The sequence below is a fragment of the Brassica oleracea genome, chromosome C8, assembly GCF_000695525.1.
Source record: "Brassica oleracea var. oleracea cultivar TO1000 chromosome C8, BOL, whole genome shotgun sequence".
NCBI lineage: Eukaryota > Viridiplantae > Streptophyta > Magnoliopsida > Brassicales > Brassicaceae > Brassica > Brassica oleracea.
The window spans coordinates 26,492,482-26,513,224 of NC_027755.1; the positions used below are offsets into that span (position 1 = coordinate 26,492,482).

The window sequence follows — 20,743 nt, forward strand, 5'->3', positions numbered from 1 at the left end:
AAGTCTTCCAAGACTTCCAGTAGAACATTTTAAAGCCGACCTGAAAATTCGGAGAAGATATAGTTGCCTTCGACACAGCGGTCATATATCTGCAAAAATAGACGTGAAAAAAAGAACGAGTGTATAAATTGATAGAGACAACGTTTTATGATCATCTTTTCCTCAATCAATCACTCGACAGTAAGAGATATAACTTACCGGCGGCGGAGTTCAATGAGACGCCTCTGAGAGAATGCGCGCTAGGGTTTTCTCTCTGATCTTAAATAGAGGAAGCGGCTGTGAGAACGGTGGTGAGAATGACGGTGATAACGGCAGAGAGATAACCGGCGGTGAGAACGATGGATTAGAGAGAATCGACGGAAATCGCCTTTGAGAGAAACGGCGTTAAGGTTTTCTGAATTTCGCGAAAAAGTGAATAAAAAACACCTTATATGTGGCCGGTAAATAATCCGGTTTAGTTTAAAAGTACATTGTAAAATTAAAGGTTCGGTCAGGTTTGGACGACTTACTAGTAAGTCGTTTGTTGAATACTGTACATCTGACGATTTACTAGTAAGTCGTCCCAGACCCTAAATTTAACTCCTAAACTAAATTGACTAAATTAACAAACTAACCACGTTATAAAACCGTAGTTATACTTAAATAGTGTTTACTATACATAGAAATAAACACACTTAGGTAAATTTTAAAGTTTTCAAAAAAAACATTTATACATTCCAAAATCTAACCCTAAGAATACATACAATACTACAACATATGTTGGCAAAACCTAAACCAAAGAATATCATGACTCACTACTTTCACTCTTCTATGTTGAAAACAATTAACTTTTGTTATATCTTAATTTATATCTCTTAAAAGATATGTTAATTACATGATTTCAATTTTTCACTTATCAAAATATTTTTTACAAAAATTTAAATTATTTCTAAGTAGAACTAGACTGGACGACTTACTGTAAAGTCGTCTGGACAGACAACTTACGGGGGTTAGAAACGTAAAAAAAATTCGGTTTTTTTGTTTGTTCACTAGGGGCTTATTGTAATTTCAATAGCCTTTTAGGTTACTTTTGCATTTGATTCAAGTTTGGGTTTACTTTTGCATTTGAAATCAAGTTGTGAGTCATATTTGGAAATTTTCCCTAAATTTTAATTTTATATAAGAAATATATCCATAAATGTTTCGATCATATCATAATACCGTCCTTATAAGAGTTATATATGTTGTAATGTATCAAATTCAATACTTCTGTTGCCATGTGGTACTTTTGATTAATCATGAGTATGTATGTTATTTACATTTAAACAATTTAGATTAACATATCATAAATATTTTAAATAAACACAACCGTAATTAATTATGAATATGTTATTTACATTTAAAGAATTTAGATTAACATATCATAATCTTTTTAAATAAACACAACCATAATTAATTGAAAGTAACACGACTGCAATACTAGCATTGAATTTGAATAATTACAATACATATATAACTTTTATAAGGGTTTTATTGTGATATGATCGAAACATTTACAAGTCTATCTCTTATATAAGATTAAAATTTAATTATTTAATTTTTTTTTAATTTTACTAAATAATAAAAATTTATAAAATTTTGCATTTTCTAAAAAAATATTTTCATAAAACGACTATTTTTAAAAAAAATATATACATGTGCCATCTTCGTCAATAAAATTAGCTGAAGTATCATCCAAGTCAGTAAAATTAGATAATGGGGCAGCTGATGTTAGCGACTGAGGTATGATTTGAATAAACATTAAATATGTTATTTTTTAAAAAAAAGTTCAGGTATACTGTAGCACAGCCATATAAATCGGATATGAATTAAACATATGGCGATACGTTAGGTATGAAATGACCGTTTTCCCGTGGAAATGACATACAACTACAAAGTCGGAAAGAAATAAAAGAAAACGTGTTGAGTTGCCCTCATGGATTAGGTTTGGTAGCTTTAGACTGTTATTAATACTATATAATGGACTAGTGAGATTGAAACAACAAATATCTAGAAAAAAGATTGTATAATAACTTTCTGTAATATTTTAAAGATTGAGCTTGTAAAAAAGTATTTATTCTTGATTGATATTCCCTCTATTTCATAATAAACGTGACTTTAACTTTAATTTTTTGTTTCAATTTTTTTTTTCATTTTAAAATTCCAATATCAGTTTGTACATTAAAGTTATTTATTATCTTTTATCCAACAAATTTTTATTTAAATTATTTTTATTTAATTAATTATACATTATTTTTTTGTGCACCAAATAATTAATTATACATTAAATAAGAAAATATTAGTATATTACATAAATTTTTTTAGTTTCCGTAAAAAAAATCAAAAATAACACTTTTATGAAACAAAGAGAATTGTAAAACTATTTCTTTCAAAGGTATTAATTGTGGAAAATGTCAAAAGGAGTGGTAATTAATTTTTAGCTGTGAGTAGGAATGTTATGCTTTTGAAAGACTTTGCACTCTTAAAAAAGACTTAAAAATAATTTAAATATGTCTTCTATTTTAATATATTTTGTTTAAAGTTTTTTTCAGACGTATTAACAAAATAATCAAATTTCGCCTTTAATTAAAATATAAATTTATTATTAATAAACTAAAGGTAGGTTGCATGGAATCGGAAACGAATACGCGGAAAAGAAAAGTTTCAAAACGTAGAAACATGATTTTTAAGATTTTTAGGAATGGAAATGGTTTGGAAACGTTTATAAATATATACATACATATATATGTGAATAATTAACATGTAAGTATATATATACATATATATGAATATATAACATGTGAGTACAATTATTTTCTGTTTGGTCTATCAATATAAATCAACAAATACTAATTTTATGTTAAGTATACAAAAATGAAACAAGTAATAGTAAAAAATCGAAATCATATTAAAATTTTAAAATAGCACATATCCAATACTTAAATATTAAGTAGTTTAACTCAAAATAAAGATACAAAATTTGTTATATCAATATCATGTTGGCTCGGCTTGCATGGCGGAAGCAATCGCGATCAGAAGCGCTCTCCTTCAGGCAATCGACCTCCACATCAATCATATCTGGCTACGGTCAGACGAACAAGGGCTCATCGGAGCTATCTCATCGGGACGACATCCGATTGAACTCTACGGAGTGCTCTCAGACATCTCCATGATATCGCAAACTTCCTTTTCTTTTTGTCGTTTTTCGTTCATCCGAAGAGAGATTAATGGGCTTGCGGACTTATATGACAAGGCTTGCTTGCATTCTGGCCCAAGCCTTTGTAACTCTTAAACCTCTTATTTTTAAATGAAATCCCTTAAGTTGTCCAAAAAAAAAAAAGATTTCTTCACGTTTTCAAAACAGAATCGCAAGTTTCTAAAGTGGAAACGCAAGTTTCCATTGAATTTTCAAAATGAAATTTTCAAGAAACGAGTTTCTAATGAATTTCTACTAGTTTCCAAGAAATTTCGATTCCGAAACGTTTCTAAACGTGAAACGGACCTTCATCCGGGACAAACAAATTAGAGGCTCACACATAATTCATTAAGATGACTTACTGTTTACTGAGTCGATTGGGTATGCTCAAACGAATTTGAACAAAACCTTTTGTGTTGATTAATAATACAGACGTGAGGAAGCGCTTATTATAATTTACAAGCCAAGCCAGAAGGTGAAGTACTGATGATTGTGTACAAAGGTGAGAGAAATCTATGTTACATTACATTGCAAAGTTTGTCTGGACTTTGCTCACCAGATGCTCTCCATAGACAGCTCTTTTGAAAATTTGTGATTCTCCTCTCCCTTCAGGGTACTTATCTTTACATATATCAAATGGCTCCACCACCGCATCGAAATTAGTCTGTATAAGACAAGGTTTACAAACATGAAATTTCCAATTTCAATGTGGAGTAACCGAAGGAAAACACACAAGAGTGCTGGAAAGATTAGCAACCTCATAGAAGAATGCAACGCAGACACGGTATAGAGGAGAGTTATTGATCACTCTATGAAGTGTGGATTCGTATACTCCATTTGAAAGTATCTGCATGTATGATTCCCCAAAAGGTTCTCAAAATGTTATATTCAAGAAAGAGAGGTAACAATTAGGAAGAACAAGAACCTTTAACATGTCGCCAATGTTGCAAACAAATGATCCAGGGATGGGAATGGCTGATATCCAATCTCCACCCAAGTTTCTCACCTTTTTCAAAAGTTCGAAATCTCTCAAGAGAGAAAATTCCACTTTCTTCACATAAACATAAAAAAATAGAGAAAATAACTATACAATATACCTGTAGAGCTGTTTTGTCTTCATCTTGATTTACAAGAGTTAACAAGCCTGAAAAGGGAAATGTTACCCTAATGAGACAGAATCAGAACTGCAACTTAATATTAAACTTGAGTTAGTTATTAGTTATTACTTATTACCATAGTCAGTGTGAGCTCCGCTGGAAGCAAAGCAGCCGTGGAAAAAAGATATTCAGAAAAGATGAGTTACTCAAAGATGATTCAAGCGAAAAGAGAACCGGTAGTAAACAGAAGCAAGTTTACCATCCGACGTCGTTTTCGAGCTTGCCATTTGTGAAGGGAGCACCAGGATAGCCAATAAGACGCATCACCCAAAAAGGCTCTCCAGCAATTTTTCCTTCGAACTCATAAGGTGATCCTCCAAGAGCTAATGCAATTCCCCTCAAGATGTTTCTTGAAAGATCTTGAAAAAAAACCATGAAAATAAGAAACTAAGGACTTATGTGAAAGCCTTCTTGGAAACATAACAAAATGGTAAAACACACCTGTACAGAGCCTTAGATACTCCTCCATCAACTCTTTGAACTCATGAGGTTTCTCTGGCCTTCCAAAAAAACAATAGAGAAGTGGTCAGGACTCATGAGAGGAAGCAGCAGCTTAAGCATATAAGAAATCGAATATAAAATATACCACTGGTTTGGTCCTTCCATGGCTTTGCCTAGATCACCATACTTTCCCTGCTTAAACTCTCTGTAACACTTAAGACAGTAAAACACACACATTAGGAGAATCACATGGAAACATGGCTACTCCCTACTGAACACACACTTACATCAATGGCTTCGTGAATATCTGGTTTTCCCTTGGTTACATTTTCTCCAATTCTCTGATATCCTCTGTTTCATTTTATTTTACAAAACTACATTAAAACACTATTCAATTCTGAAAAAAAAAGTTTGTAGTTTACACGCAAACCTGTATCCAGCAGCAGGAGTCATCTTGATCTTAAGTTTCTCATCGTAAGGAAGCATGAAGAACTCACGCGTGATCTCTCTGACTTTCTTGATAAGATCCTCCGAGATTCCATGACCTATCTGCTCTCCAAATTACCATAAGATGAACAGATCTTTTTCAAACCTAAGAAGAAAAAAAAGGAACTCAATTCCGACGTACCACGTAGAAGAATCCCGCGTCCCGACAAGCTCTGTCCAGTTGCTGGACAACCTGAATGACGCCAGGATCTTCTGCCATGTCGGGGTCATCACACTTGAGCAGTAGAGGAGAGATGTCTGCTAGAACATCGATGTTTGAGTGAAGATTAGATTCAAGAGTACTAAAAGGAGAATAGATTCGTTAGTACCGATGACTGGTAAGGATTTGAAATCTGTGGCCATCTTTCTTTCTCTGCTTGAGCTGAATCTTCTTTGGTAAAATAGAGAGAGAGAGAGAGAGAGAGAGAATCTACCTGATCTCCTAGTTATGAGTGTACGTGGCTTTCGAGGATATCTCCTTTTGTTAGCGAGGACTTTATGCTTTCCCAATTTACGTTTAACACATTATATAAGACTGGTTAGATTCTTGAATTTATTAAGCAAGATTCTTTCTTTTCTAAGATTCGAATCTTGTGATTGCTCTTTTTAGGCATATGCATATATATGGGAACAATAGTTGGGTTCACTCCTACAGTAAATAGTTAAATTCATCTCACCTTTTATAACCAACCAAATTACCATGTTGGGTTAGTTAAAAAAGACAATAAAATTTAAAAAAAATGGCTGAAAAAAACACTGCCGTTCTACAAAACCTGAAATTCTAAAAATCTAAAATCTAAACACTAATACTCAAACCATAAACCATAAATCCTAAACTCTAAACCCAAAATTCTAAATTCTAACCCCAAAACCCTAAACCATAAACCATAAATCCTAAACTCTAAACCCAAAATTCTAAATTCTAAACCCAAAACCCTAAACCATAAACCCTAAACCATCAACCATAAACTCTAAACCTTAAATCCTAAACCCTAAACACAAAATTCTAAACTCTAGACCCGAACCATGATCAAGTAATGGGTTTAGGGATTAATTTAGGGTTGTGTTTTGGGTTTAGGGTTAGGATTTAGGATTTAGGGTTAGAGTTTTGGGTTTAGGGCTTAGAATTTTTGGTTTAGAGTTTAGGGTTTAGGATTTTGGGTTTAGAGTTTAGTATTTGAAGTTTTGGGTTTAAGATTTGGAGTTTAAAGTTTAGAGTTTAAATTTTTTATTTTTAGAGTTTTGGGTTTTACAGACAGTTTTAATATCGGTGTTGTTTTTCTAAGTCATTTATTTTTTAATTTTATTACCTTTTTAATTATACCTACGTGATATTTTGGTTGGTTATAAATGGTGAAGTGAATTTAACCATTTACCATGGGGTGAACCTAGGGGTGTTCAATCCGGATATCGGTTCGGTTTCGCTTCGGTTTTTTTCGGTTTTCGGTATTTCGGTTAGTAAAATATAACTACCATTCTAAATTCATATTTACTTCTGTTCGGTTCGGTTTATATACCGTCGGTTTTCGGTTTATTCGGTTTTATACCAAAAAACATAATTATTTTGTTTGAGATCATATTATATGAATTTTAGAGTCATATTGTCAAAACCGTCATTTATTAAAAATATATTACATGTTCAAAAAAGTAAAAATGCTTCTACCATCAAATAAAATAATCAAATCTATAACTAAAATCAAAGTTTGAAATTTTGAAAATAAAAAAAATGAAACAAAACAGAAACATGAAATAAAAGTTTTTCCACTGTTCTATATTTAGTGTTCAATAAAGTCATGCTTTTTCAATTGAAAATTTTTCATTAATTATTGTCCATCAAATATATAATTTTCATATTAATCTAGTGAATACTAAAATAAAGCAAAAAGATCAAAAAAAGACTTAGAAAATAAGATGTCTGAATTGTGATGTATTGTTATTTAGTTATAGTTCAAGTGTTTTACAAATTAAGGTTTTTTATTACTATAAAATTCTAGTAATAGTTATTAACACAAATTTAACTTATGTAAGAAATAGATTTTCATGTATTGTTATAAAATAGATACATATTTATATGTTTTTACTTTTAATCGGTTTTGTTCAGTTTATTCGGTTTAATCGGTTATATACCAAACCATATCCAAATCCTACGGTTTTTATAAAATTATATCCATTCGGTTTATATGATATATACCAAAACCAAACCATAATGTCTATTTCGGTTTGGTTTGATTCGGTACGGTTCGGTTTTACCATATTGAACAGCCCTAGGTGAACCCAAGTATTATTCGTTATCTGGGATCCAAAAGCTTAAACTGGGACCGATAAAGAAAAAATGAATTGAAATCGAACCAAAACTCTGTGGAATTTATGCCAGTAAAAAATTATTGGGTAAATTGTTTTTGGGAAAAAAAAATGATAATTATGTTTTATTAGGCTAATTTCTTTTTTGTATCATTTTTTCATTAATACCCTTTAGTATTTTCCAAAATAAATCAAATAAATAGTTTTACAAACAAAAAAAAATCAAAAAAATTATATATTATAATAGTTGAGTTTTTGCTCACTCTTCAGTGAGTCACGTCACCATTTTGTGGGCTCCACTTTTAAAAAGTGTAAAACCCATGGCTCGAATCCTCGTTATTGAGATATAAACACCAACATTTATACCACTAAGCTAAATGATACTTTGTACATTGATGGCTGAACCTAATATATATTTATGAAGGTCGGGAGCTCTTACTTTTTCGGCTTCCTCTGAGGGTCCAGCCTACAAGTATATTATGGGTTTCATTTTTAAATGGGATTCATCATGTTATATGAAAAAAAACTCAAGTTTGCAACAATTATAGTTTTCCCATATTGTAAACTGTTGCGTTTAATATGAGTTTGGGTTCTTTTCATCATTGTCTCAAACAAGTCTGAGTTACAGAATTGCGTCGTGTGTCTGTTCGTACTCTATTTTTTCACCAGTGAACTCTTCATGTCCCCATCTTAAATCGCTTGATCATAAATGTTCATGATTTGTAGCCCCTCTGTAAACCCTATATATATATATGATTCTTATCTTTGATGAACCCAATCTACATCTCCACAAAACTCATTGATTCCTCTTAGCTTTAACCATCTTCTAGAAAATGTTTCTCTCTGCCTCTCCAGTTCTTCAAACCGGCGTCTGTCACTCAACCTTCGAGTCTCTCCGTCTTGGTCGTAGTAGTCGGAGCATAGCCTCTGGCTTCCTCCGCTTATGGGATTCCCTGAACTTCAAGAAAGACAGGGAGTTTGTGGGAATCATGGTTCTCTTCCTTGATAAAAAGTAAGTTAATCTTCAATCTATCATACTTATTTAACATAATTGATTTCTTGATTCTTTGTTGAATAATATTATTTGTAGATTCGGTGATTCATGAGTTTACGCCCGTCGGACGTGCTAATCATTACATGCCATCTTTGAAAGCAGATTCCATTGTGAAAGTCGATCGTTTTGAGGTTTCTAGGTGCTCAAACATGTACAAGATAACTGATCATCAATTCCTCATTCGTTTCATCTCACTTACCATTATTGATGAAGTCATCACGGGTGCTCCTGAGATCAATCTCCAGTCAAGATTAGACTATTCGACAATCTCCAAGTGATTGCGAACACAAACCTACAACTCTCAGGTATAATATCATATTGCATCTGGGTTTATATTATGTTTCGATATCATAACTGATATTTAAACTCGCAGATGTGGTTGGGCAAATCCGTTCTGTCCAGGGCTCTGACCTCACCAAAGAAACAACTCGAATCGTTATTCGTCTCCTCATTGATCCATAAAAAACAATCAACACATAATTCCCTTTATATTATTGTCTATATTGTGCTAACATCAATAATCAAAAATATTTCCTACCCAAGATTTGTGGTCGTTTATTTATCTCCATTACTTATCAATCTAATTTTATACAAATCTTTATTTTACAGCTTAAAAGAAACCACAATTAACCCAAACAATCAAAACAACAAAAACTAGAATCCCAAAATAGACGAATCATTAATGATCACCTCTCTCTTTGTCTAATCTTACAAATAAACTTCAAAATAAATATATCAAACCAATCAACTCAACTAAAACTCAACGACACATACATTGAGCCAACTAAACAAATACAAACTACACGGCCAACTATTTAACAATTTACAAACTTACTTTCGCATATGCTTACGAAGAAGATGACAACCAAGATCAGTGAAATTACCTAAACAAAAAAAGCAGAGTAACTTACATACTCTGATAAATAAAACTAACAATGATTTTTGTTTATATATTACCCATCAAATAAAAGAGAAACAAACACAGCCACACCAGGAGATACAAGAGACAATCCCAACATACACAAAGGCGGCAACAACATCTCCACATACTCACTCCTCTTGTCTTATGAAAATAGCTTACATGCTCAATGTCAACAGGCTAATACTATTGTTTTCTTATGAGAAATGCATATATTCGTTCAAAACTCATTAAAGCCCAATTACTAATTGACACTCATTTTATAGTTATTTTTACAAGTTTTCATGTATTTGTTTTAAAGATCCGGTAAAAACAACAAGTTTTAAAATAAAAAACATATAATCAACATAATAAGAACAAAAAAAATTATTACTTAATACACACAAATTACACAACTAAACTGGAAAAAAATATCTAGAAACAAAAGTTACTCTCAACAACCTTAATATAATTGATGTAATCTCAACAGTAAAAGTAACAAATTAAAAAGACAAACAAACAATAAGTCTCAGTGACACAGCAAGCAACACCACGAACTATATTAATCACATTACTAACACAGTTTAGTCCTTCGTGAGTGGTTCATCATCACAACTCTAACCATATAGCAATAAAAAAAACTTGAAAAACAATGATCAACCCAAAGTGCAAAATTCACAGCTACAATAACCCTAACAAATATTGAGATGAAACAAGAACTCTGTCCACAACTCTGTGCTTGCATGGAGGAAATGCCCCTAGTAACTACTAATGAAATACATATGTCAACTTATTGGTATTTTTTCTCAGTTCTAAATATGTTTAAATCATAATTTCATATTTTGTTCTACAAAAAGTAGAATTGACATTCTACACGGTAAACAATGTAATCAACTTTTTTATTGAATCTAATATGTTTAGAATATGCGATCTAGGTAAATAATAGTAATCTAAAAATATTTGGAAAACGCGTTATGCACTTAATCTATCGTTCTAAAATCTGTAGAAATCAGAATCTACACATTACTATAAATCTAAAACTTGTAGAAATCGGAATCTACACATTACTATAAATCTAAAACTAGTAGAAATTGATTTTAAACATGTTTACAGATTCTACGGATAAGGATAATCAGTTCCAAAAATATGGGAAGATAATATTGGATATTCAGTTTCCTTATATTTATTAAATTGATTTTTTAAAAAGAAAATCCTTATTTATAAAATCAATTTTTAAACTAAAAAAAATTAAAACATTGATTTGGAAATTCTTCTCACGCCATCTTCTTCTCCCCTTTGTTCTTCAAGGAGAAGAGAAAAATGAGTTTGATTGATTAGAAATCGGGTTTTAAGAGTCCAGCTCTTGTTTGTTCGGTTCAAATCAAGTGGGAATCAAACCGGATTTAACCGACGGAAACCAGAAAATCGATTTGGAAGACTTACCTGGGCATGAGATCGATCGATCCACACCCATCGATCGAACTTTTAATTGAGAAAAAAAAAACTTCGAACTTTAGGTTTTTTGGGGATTTTTAATATTTTTTAATTATTTTATTTAAAATTATATTTGAATATTTAACAATGGTTTTATTAATTGTAATTTTAAATTTTCAATTGAAATTAATGACAGTATTACCATTTTTAAAATATTTAGCCTAATAGAAGATAAACTATATGAGATTAATCTAATATGACATAGTTATCATTTTTTGACCTAAAAAACAATTTTCCCAAAATTATTTTACCCCAAAATAAAATGGATCCATAAGAACCTTTCGATCCGAAAACTCAAATGTCCAGTACTAAGAGCATCTTTTCTATCTTTCTGTTGTCAGATTGAAGGATCAAGGTTCATCGAGGAAAGGGTGATTGAGCAAACGTTCAACGAGCAAAGGTTAGTGTTACTCTGTCTTTCTGGTTCGATTTAGGATTTGGTTTCAATTGAATCGAGTGTAATTAATATGTTGGTTAGAGTTAGAATATGGTTGTGGTTGTGTGATAAATAGAAGTGATGGCTAGCTAGAATTGTCGTGACTGTTTGTGTTTGTGTTTGTGTTTGTGTTTGTTCTTTGTCATCAATGTCGTAGATAAATGCATCTCAAACTTCCTTCCTTTTCTTCCTTCTCTATAAACACACATTCCTCCTTCTCTTTCTTATCATCTCCTTCATCTTTCTTCTCCACTTCTTCTTTGTATGGATCCTCGTCAAAGCCAATCCTCTAGCTTTTTAAACTTACTAAACAGTCAAGGACTACCTAACAATGAATACCCAACTTAGTTTCTGAGTTTTTCACCTACTCCAGACCTTAGAGGATCTGCTTCACGTGCACAAAGTGGTGAGGACCGTAAGCAAAGTTGCAAGTGATCAACAGCTGAAGACCTGGTCCTCATCAGTGCATGGTTGAACACCTCCAAGGATCCAATAAACAAATGCATCAACAACTGAAAGCTGATTTGGTTGAACATCTATGGCGTAAATTCGGACATCATCAAGACAACAACTGAGATCGGATGCTTCTTTGAAATTTTTCTCGTTTATTTTACTAATATTTGTTGTACTTTTTTTTAATCTATGTTTGTCAAAACAAAAAATAATAATTCTATGTTTAAAATATTTTCTTTTAATATGTTTTATTTAATAAATAAATTTCATCTTTAAAAAAATTAAGTTTAATAATTTTTTTTTTTTAGAACCTCAAATTAAGAACTTGCCATTGGAGCTAAATATATAGGTGTCTCTTAAGTACAAGCTCTTAAGTATCATTAATTACTAAAAAATCATTAAGACTTAAAGTTAATCATGCTCTAAGAGCATGATTAACCCTAAGAACCAAAATTGGGCTCTTAATGATTTTTTATTAATTAATCATAGTTAAGAGCTTGTACTTAAGAGACACATATTTTGTTAGGCACAATGGTAGGTTCTTAACTTGTGGCTCTTAAGGAAACTCACACTTTGGTCTCAGACAGTACAAGAACATAGATGATCATAATATGGTTAACATAGAAGAAACTCACACTTTGGTCTCAGAAAAATAAGTTGATGAGACAGCAAGACCTTCATGGTCATATATACGTATGAGTCTCTGTCTTGACCCCGACGATTCAAGCCAGCAAAATGGAATGACTTCAACTCAGCAACACTATTCTAGCCTAATTGCTTATGCTATGTTTCATAAAGAATGCAATAAACCAAACCTTGGTGATTCTTCTCCAGTGTCATCTTCTCCGAGAACGCCTTGCCTTAAGGTGGTATCCAACATTGCAGCGGTTTGATACCTCAATGAAAAGGCTTTCTCCTTGGGGAAGAATCCAATCTGCAGACTACTAATGATGAGAAGAGTCAACAAAGTCAAAACAACTAAATGAAAATCCCTAGAGAAACTCAAAACTTCTACCATTATGATTGAGACGACAGAACAACTCTTACATGTTGATACTTGTCGACAGTGAACATATTGGTACCATTCTTTGATTTTGTATTCTACCCACTCAGCTTCCTCTTCTTCTTCATCAGCAACTGAAGTGGCTGACGTTGCCTGCTTTATATATAACCTATGAAGTATACAACAAAGTTCGTGAGGACATTTCTACACATGTAAAGTTCAAAACTTTGTATAGTTACAGTCATTAACACTTAGTTCCATCAATCAGTAACAAAGTTTTGTCTTTTATTTTAGAAAATGACGCAATCAAGCATAAACATACGATTGATTAAGGCTAATGAGCTCATCTTCTCCATATGAACTAGCAGAGAGCCGAGTGTCAATCTTATGCAACAGATTCCCATCTCCATCAAATTGCTGCCCAACAAAACAACATCATTGTCTTCTACCCTGAATTTACCAACTCAACACACATGCATGTCATATGAACGATGAAAATACCACAATTTACCTTCTGTTCTGCAACTCGGAGATACACCAACACAGAATAGCTTCTATCTATATTTCTCTCTGGCCGATTTGGCTCACCTGAAGCCAAACAAATTATCAATTCAATGTTTATTTGGGTTTAAATCTGATGGTTTAATGACAATATAAGAGGACGATAGAGGAAGAAGACGATAGAGGAAGAACAGAAGACGATTGAAGAAGAAAATACCTTCGGCGATGGGGTCTGATGGGAGCTTTGCTTCGCCGGCTATGCAAACACGGCCACAGAGGCGAAGAACAAGAATAGATCTCTCTCAAGGCTGATTTTGACTGAATTTGGTCTGAGAAGAAATGATTCACCATGGGAAAGGGAGAGAGAGAGAAGAAGAATCATCGCAAGAGGCGCCTCCTCCGAAGAGCTTCAAAGAACCAGACTCTTACTCAATTTTTTTTTAATTTTTTAATTACACTTTGGACTTAAGAGCCCAGCTAAGATCCAGCGTTAATCCTGGTCTAAGGGTTTTAATTCTTCATCTATGTTTTTTATATAATTTAGTTATAACGAATTTCAATTTATTTAAAATTTAAAATTGGACATTATTTAATTTTAGTGATCTCTGATTTATTTTAGTTATTTTGCATATATTTGAGTAATGAGTGTAGACATATGATACTCGAAACTAGAACCGAAAAACTAGAACCGAAACGACTTAAAAATCGAGTAGAACCGATACAGAATCAAACTAATTATATGGTTATTAATTATGTAAAAATAAAATATTTGGAACAAGGTCTTCCCACAGTGGTGCCGGATATGGTCAACATCAATCACCAACATAGAGGATACCGTCGACGAGACATCAACAGATTCAAAATTAGTTTAGTCTTTTAAAATTATCAAGTTTGAAAAGATCTTTGATAACTCAGTATCTTAAAAGGGATTAACTTTGATCAAAAAAAGAGATTAACTAAAACAGTTTATTCTCCAGACATACTCTTTTGATAGAAATAAAGATTTTTTCAATTATGTCGTCCGAGGTATTATGGTTCAGTTGGTTATGATTATGTCAAATGTGTTATGCTTTAGGAATTGGTAAAACAAAATCAGTGTGTGTTAATTTGGTGTTTAATATACTCATCTGTAGTTTTTTTTTTTTTTTTTGAATAAACGTCTGTAGATTTTACTTGGAATATATCTAACAAATGGTATAGAAAATCGATTAGATTAAATTAAAGTCTTCAAATAGATGATAAGATCCAAGATTCACAAATGGAAAGAAACTTTATTTTTACAAACTCCGCGTAGCAATGCATGACGTCTCTCTCTCTCTCATTTTTTCTAGGACAAAGAAGAAACAGAGCGTTTCTTACGATCACTACAAAACCGGGTGCTGTTTTTATCCATTTTATCCAACACGTAGTGCGCAAGCAACTCATTAGACTCGACAAGATTCTCCCGACACAAGAACTCATCTCCACAAAGCCTCTCAACGTCTCTGTAATAATCATGCACGAACACATGCGTCTTCGGACTCCCGCCTTTTTTGCTCCGAGCAAGAACTGCCGCCGTGAATATCGACGACATCCTCCCCGGTCCTTCGTTAGCGTCGCCACGTGGCCCATCCACAAAGATCACATCCCAGTCAACATCGTAGACATGATTCGGCAAGTCGTTTAAACCTAGTTTGCAGTCGGAGAAGAGGAGATTCTGCACGGGACGACACTCGTTTCCAGCGGCTTCTTTCGCCGCCGCGACGAGCTCTCCGGCCTCGTGAGCTTTGGTCGTGTACTGAACGTCGAAAACGTCGATCTCCGGGTGGATCTCTTCGAAGTAAGCCGCGTAGTATCTGTTCTCTTCTACGAAGACGGTGCGGCCGTTGTGGTTTAGCGCTTTCCATAGGAGAGTCTCGTGCGTGAGTCCGAAGACGAGGAGGTTGCACGGCGGAGCGCAGCGGCGGAGGACGTCGGAGATTGATTTCATCTCGCCGTAAGACATGTGGAAGCTGTCGTTGGATCTTGACGCGTAGTGAAGCAACGCGTTGATGGTGGTTGTGGGGAGGTTGGAGTTGGTAGTAGTGGTGGGAGAAGGGGAAACTCCGGCGGCGGATGTGACGACGGCGGCTACGGCGGCGGCGACGGATGTGTTTTTGGAAGGGATTATTGTGTCTCTAGTGTAGAGGAGAGTGAGGAGGAAGATGATGGTGAAGAAAGAGACGAAAGCGAGAAGCCATAAACGAGTCGTGCTTGATTGTTTTTGGATGTAAGGGTGAAGAAGGATGAGCTTTGTGTTCGTGTTACCTGACCCGTTCTTCATTCTTATCTTCTCTTTCCTCTGAAGATTTTGAGAGAGAGAGAGAGAGAGGGGAAGACGTTGAAGGATGGTTTAAGATTTCTCAAAGGGAGAAAGATGATTTAAAAGGAAGTGAGTAGTGAGTAGATTTCGTAAAATGTGAACTATAAGCAAAAGAGTGTATTTAACGTAGTAGACCAAAGTGAAAACATTATCATAATTTCTGATTAACATTCTAGAAATTTAATTTTTTCAGATTTTATATAGTTTTCACCAAATACCCAACCGTGATAACCTTATTTGCTGTCTAGTTTCTGTACTTTCTTAATTCCTCGATTATGACCAAATTTTTTTTTGTTAATTTTGAAAATTTCTCTTGAATAAATACATCTACAAACTACATTTCGAATTCATACTTTTGAAAGAAAAACCAGAACTAGTGACAATAATGTTTAAGCCGCTATTTATTGTATACAATATCCTTAACAAATATAAATGTCAAGAGTGTCTTTGAGAATAAACTCATTGCTCATGCATGTTACTCCTTCCGTTTCATATTAAGTGTCGTTATAGAATTTATTTTTTTTACAAAATAAGTGTCGTTTTAGCATTTCAATGCAGATTTTTTTAATTTTATTTTCCAGTTTATTTTTCTATTGGTTGAAATATGTTTAGATGTATAGGTAATAATATTTTTATATAGAAAATATACAAAATTAAATGTTTTCTTAATATGTGTGCAAAACTTTAAATTGACACTTAATATGAAACATATGGAGTATAATATTATGTATAGAAAACTAACTAAAAGTCAACTTCCAACTTTTTTTAGGTTATTAAATTTCGTTTTTAATTTTTTAATAAGAGTTGTGATTTATAATTACAAGGTTCATCTTGAAACTTTTTAGCTTAATAATAGAGATGGATCATGGTGTATAAACATTAAATAAGATAGTGCTGTATATATATTATTGGTTAAATGGACTAATAGAAAAATTGTTATGATCAGATACATCAATTCATTTTCAATAGCCTTAAAGAAAATATTCTAAGGTTCTATTATTAATTTACATCCCTATATATTAATTGAGAAACATTACAACTTCTTTTTGTAGTCACGTGTCATCACTAAGATGATTCTTATAATCATTAGAGAAATAGGTTGGTCCATCTAATTATATAATAAGTTTTTTATTAAACTAACCATAAATTCATTATTAATGTTCTTTATTATTTCTTTAATTAAAAGTTACGGAATTTCCTAGTGTGGCTAAAGTATATATGTCAATTAATGATTTTGAAAAATAAAGATTTGATAAAATTAGTGTATCTTCTATCATATTTTTTAATTTTAAATTAATTAAAATAAATTAAACAGCCACATTAACAATATAATAAAAATTTAGATTTTTCTGTATATTTTATATCTTAAAATTTTAAAAATAGTTATAAATTACTAAAACTGTTAAAAGTCTCACATTCAAATTTTATGATCCATGGTTTAATATTTTTGCTATGAAAAAATACAAATGATTACAAAATCATATAAGTAAAAAATCTAATTTAATTAATTATTAAGATTAGAAGATATATATATATATATATATATATATATATATAATTTAAAATTAAAATATATACCATATAAATACATAAATATTTTAATTTTGAAATTTACTTTGAACAATTTTTTTGATAAAAGCTTTGAACAAACATTGACAACTTAATTTTTAAAAATTATAAATTACTAAAACTATTAATTCCACAATGAAAATTTTGTTATCAATAATTAAAAAAAATTGTTATAAAAGATACAAATGATAAAAAAAAACTATATGAGTAGAATGAATCATTTAATAGGCATTAATATTAAAATATCTACTATTTATGTTAATATCATTTAAATTTAATTATATATCCTATCAAATAGAAAAAAATATTGTTTGGATTAATAAAATTAATATATATGTCTGCACCAATTTAATTATATATGTATTAGTTACTGATTTTTAATTATTCAATATATATTTATTATTTCATAATATGTAAAAATACATAATACATAAAATTAAGTTGATATATAATGTTTATTCTGCGCTTTGCATGGATCGTAACCTAGTTTTATCTTATATAACCAGCTTATAATGAGGCTGTGTAAGGTTGGTGTAAGTATGTACAAGTGTAAGAGTTTCGGTCATTGCGAGAGACATCAGATCTAATTACAGATCAAACGTCTCGGTCTCCTGTTGCTTTTGTTTAGCTCTTACGGAAACAGCCCATAACTATGAGATAAAACACGCACACAAAACATGAAACCAAAGAATATTTAATATAAACTTAAGAAATCATTTTATGTTTGCTTTGATTATTACTTATTAGCCACCGTTAGATTGGTCAAATGATTTTATTCAGATTTCAAATATACGATAAATAATGTTGTCGCAGCACATTATTACAAATGAATTGGAAAAAGGGTTCGTTCTTTTGGTTGGGACTAGAATTTAAGAAACTCTCTTAAGAATATCAAAAGTAAGAACATCATTATCCACTGTTTCTTAACTTTTTAGTTAAAAATTAAGAAACAGTTTTTTATATTCCTCTAAAAACCTCGTCTTAAAAAACAATGGATAATGATGCTCTGACCTTAAGAAATTCTTTGCAAAAACAAGTTCAAAAAAAAAAACTCTTTGCAAAGACGAAAGTCTCGAAAAGACACTAATCATAAAGAAGTTTTCAAAAACTCAGCTTGTCAGAAAATCTGTGGACTTGGGAGTTTGATTTATGGTTTTTGGATTAGTTTTTGGTTTTTGTTTTTTTTAAAACCATTTTACAATCAATCAAGATTTTAAAAGAATAGATTCCCTAAAATGTAGGAAAACTAGTTTTTGCAAATAACTGTTTTCTTAACACAAAAATCAAAGGCCAAGATTTCATAGTTTTTTTTCTAATCCTACGATGGGTTTCTAATTTTTTAAAAATGTTTTTTATTTTGTTTATACTTTATATAAGAAAAATGTAAAAATGATAATTCTGTAAACAAAAAAGGTTTAGTAAGATTCATCTGCTTACTATTGTGACTATTTATAAAAAAAATGTGATTATATTCTTTTTTAAAAAATTTTTAAACAAGAAATTAATTTCTATGTTAATTTTTTTAAAAATATCAGACCAAAAAATCATTAATCAAATTTTTGAAAAATCAAAAGGATAATAATTTTTAAATTCAGAATTCGAAATATATTTATAATTTTATACAGTATCCAAACATATAAAAATACATTTAGATTTTATTTATTATATTTAAATAATCTAGCTATTGATATTTTTATTTATAATATTTGAATTATAAAATATTTTAAAAATAAAAATATGTTTTTTTACTTTTTAATTATGTATTGTCATTTTTGAACTCCATTGGCTGTGTGTGTGTGTGTGTGAATTGTGGTTCATCTATTTACTTCGCATTATTTTTTCTTATAAATAAATTTATTAAAAGAATAAATTCATTTTTAAGTGGTAATATTTTGTATTATTTATTTTTCATAGTAAGTAATATTTTATTATTAATTTTTATTTCAACTTCAAACAAAAATAATCATTCAAGTTTTCTAAAAAACTAAAGCTATACAAAAATTAAAAATCAAAATTTTAGATAAATATTTTACTATTTTATAAAAGCAAAAACCAAAAGTTAGAAACCAAAATCAGCATTCGTGTTTTTTTCAAAAACTAAAATATACTGCAAAATCAAAAACTAGAAACTAAAAACTAAAAACTAAAAACTAAAAGTCAAAAACTAAAAGTCAAAAACGAAAAACTAAAATCTAAAAACCATCCAAACAATCATCACTTGAAAACAAAAGACCACCCCACGTAGTTTAGTCATATACAAAGTGCGGACGTTTTAATAAACAAATATTTGATGCCTCGTACGCTTGTGATCCAAGGCACCTTTGGAGATCAAGATTAACCAAATTGTGTCTCCTACTTTCCTCTAATTGGAACATATAACCAAAATAGTTATTGATAAAAAGAAAACAAAATAAGTTTAAGAACTTAAGCTTTTGTATTTTTTTCTAAAATACATCTGGTTTGGCATTCAATAGTACCTTGTACTGTTTTTACTATATAGTAGAATAATACGGTTATGGTTTGGACGAGCGCAAATACAGCGTTTATATGGTATTATACGGTCTTTATACGGCGTTTATCCATGTGTTTATATGTTCACAGTTTATAAGCTATATTTTTGAGAAAAAATTAATAAACAATTATAATCCACTTATATGATTCTTTTAATTTCATTTGACTTCATCCGTATCAGTTTATGCTTTCTTTTCAATATTCAATAAATAGTTATAATGTATAATCTATTTAATTATGTTTTCTGTATATTTTAGTATTTACATATAATTTATATAATTATTTTATCTATTACTATAGTATTTATTTAGAATATATCTACCATATATATTACTTATATAAATCTAGGCGCTATACAATAATAAACCGCTCGGCTAGTGTATAGCGTATTTTAGAACACCTTATAATCTCAAATCTATTGGATTTTGAGATCATTTTAAGCGACATGCAATGTATCAAACTGGTTAGTAGTACTCACAGAAATCTTCTGCTTTCTTCTTTTCAGTCAAGAGTAATTAAAGTCAAATGTGCATTCTTTGTTTATTTGAGTGGAGCGTTCCATTATAGGCTGTTGCACTAGAACTACTAGGCAATTCATGTATTAGTTGATACAGACAACTTCCATAATTTCGCCGGCTCGTATGTGAGCATAATTTTTATATGGGTTCAAATCTCTAACTTGGCGAAAACAGACCGAACCGAATTCCCAACACCCATGAGTCCATGACTATACGTGACCTTCTTTACAAAGTTGTCTTCGCTCTGCACGACTATCAAAACAAAGTTCTAAAATAAGCTTTGGGAGATGTGCTACACTATACGCATCATGTGGTTGAACACTAATGAAAGCGCAACAGCGACACTAACATGCACCTTTAGGTTAC

At 31.2% G+C, this 20,743-nt stretch overlaps 2 protein-coding genes and 1 pseudogene across 2 annotated transcripts; all 3 read right to left on the reverse strand.

The window, feature by feature from the left end:
- Positions 1-3,540: 3,540 nt before the first annotated feature.
- Positions 3,541-5,791, reverse strand: LOC106309528 (probable 2-oxoglutarate-dependent dioxygenase At3g49630). The gene is made up of 12 exons (XM_013746573.1): positions 5,628-5,791; positions 5,441-5,556; positions 5,243-5,361; positions 5,100-5,163; positions 4,958-5,025; positions 4,813-4,871; positions 4,571-4,730; positions 4,448-4,467; positions 4,312-4,358; positions 4,140-4,220; positions 3,972-4,061; positions 3,541-3,878 (listed from the first exon to the last, which is right to left on the reverse strand). The coding sequence occupies exons 1-12, from the start codon at positions 5,659-5,661 to the stop codon at positions 3,738-3,740; spliced, it is 999 nt and encodes a 332-aa protein (XP_013602027.1). The 5' UTR covers positions 5,662-5,791; the 3' UTR covers positions 3,541-3,737.
- Positions 5,792-12,724: 6,933 nt separating this feature from the next.
- LOC106309058 lies at positions 12,725-13,412 on the reverse strand (annotated as a pseudogene).
- Positions 13,413-14,672: 1,260 nt separating this feature from the next.
- Positions 14,673-15,824, reverse strand: LOC106309927 (protein IRREGULAR XYLEM 15). Its single transcript, XM_013747084.1, has one exon. The coding sequence runs from the start codon at positions 15,738-15,740 to the stop codon at positions 14,766-14,768; it is 975 nt and encodes a 324-aa protein (XP_013602538.1). The 5' UTR covers positions 15,741-15,824; the 3' UTR covers positions 14,673-14,765.
- Between the last annotated feature and the right edge of the window lie 4,919 nt (positions 15,825-20,743).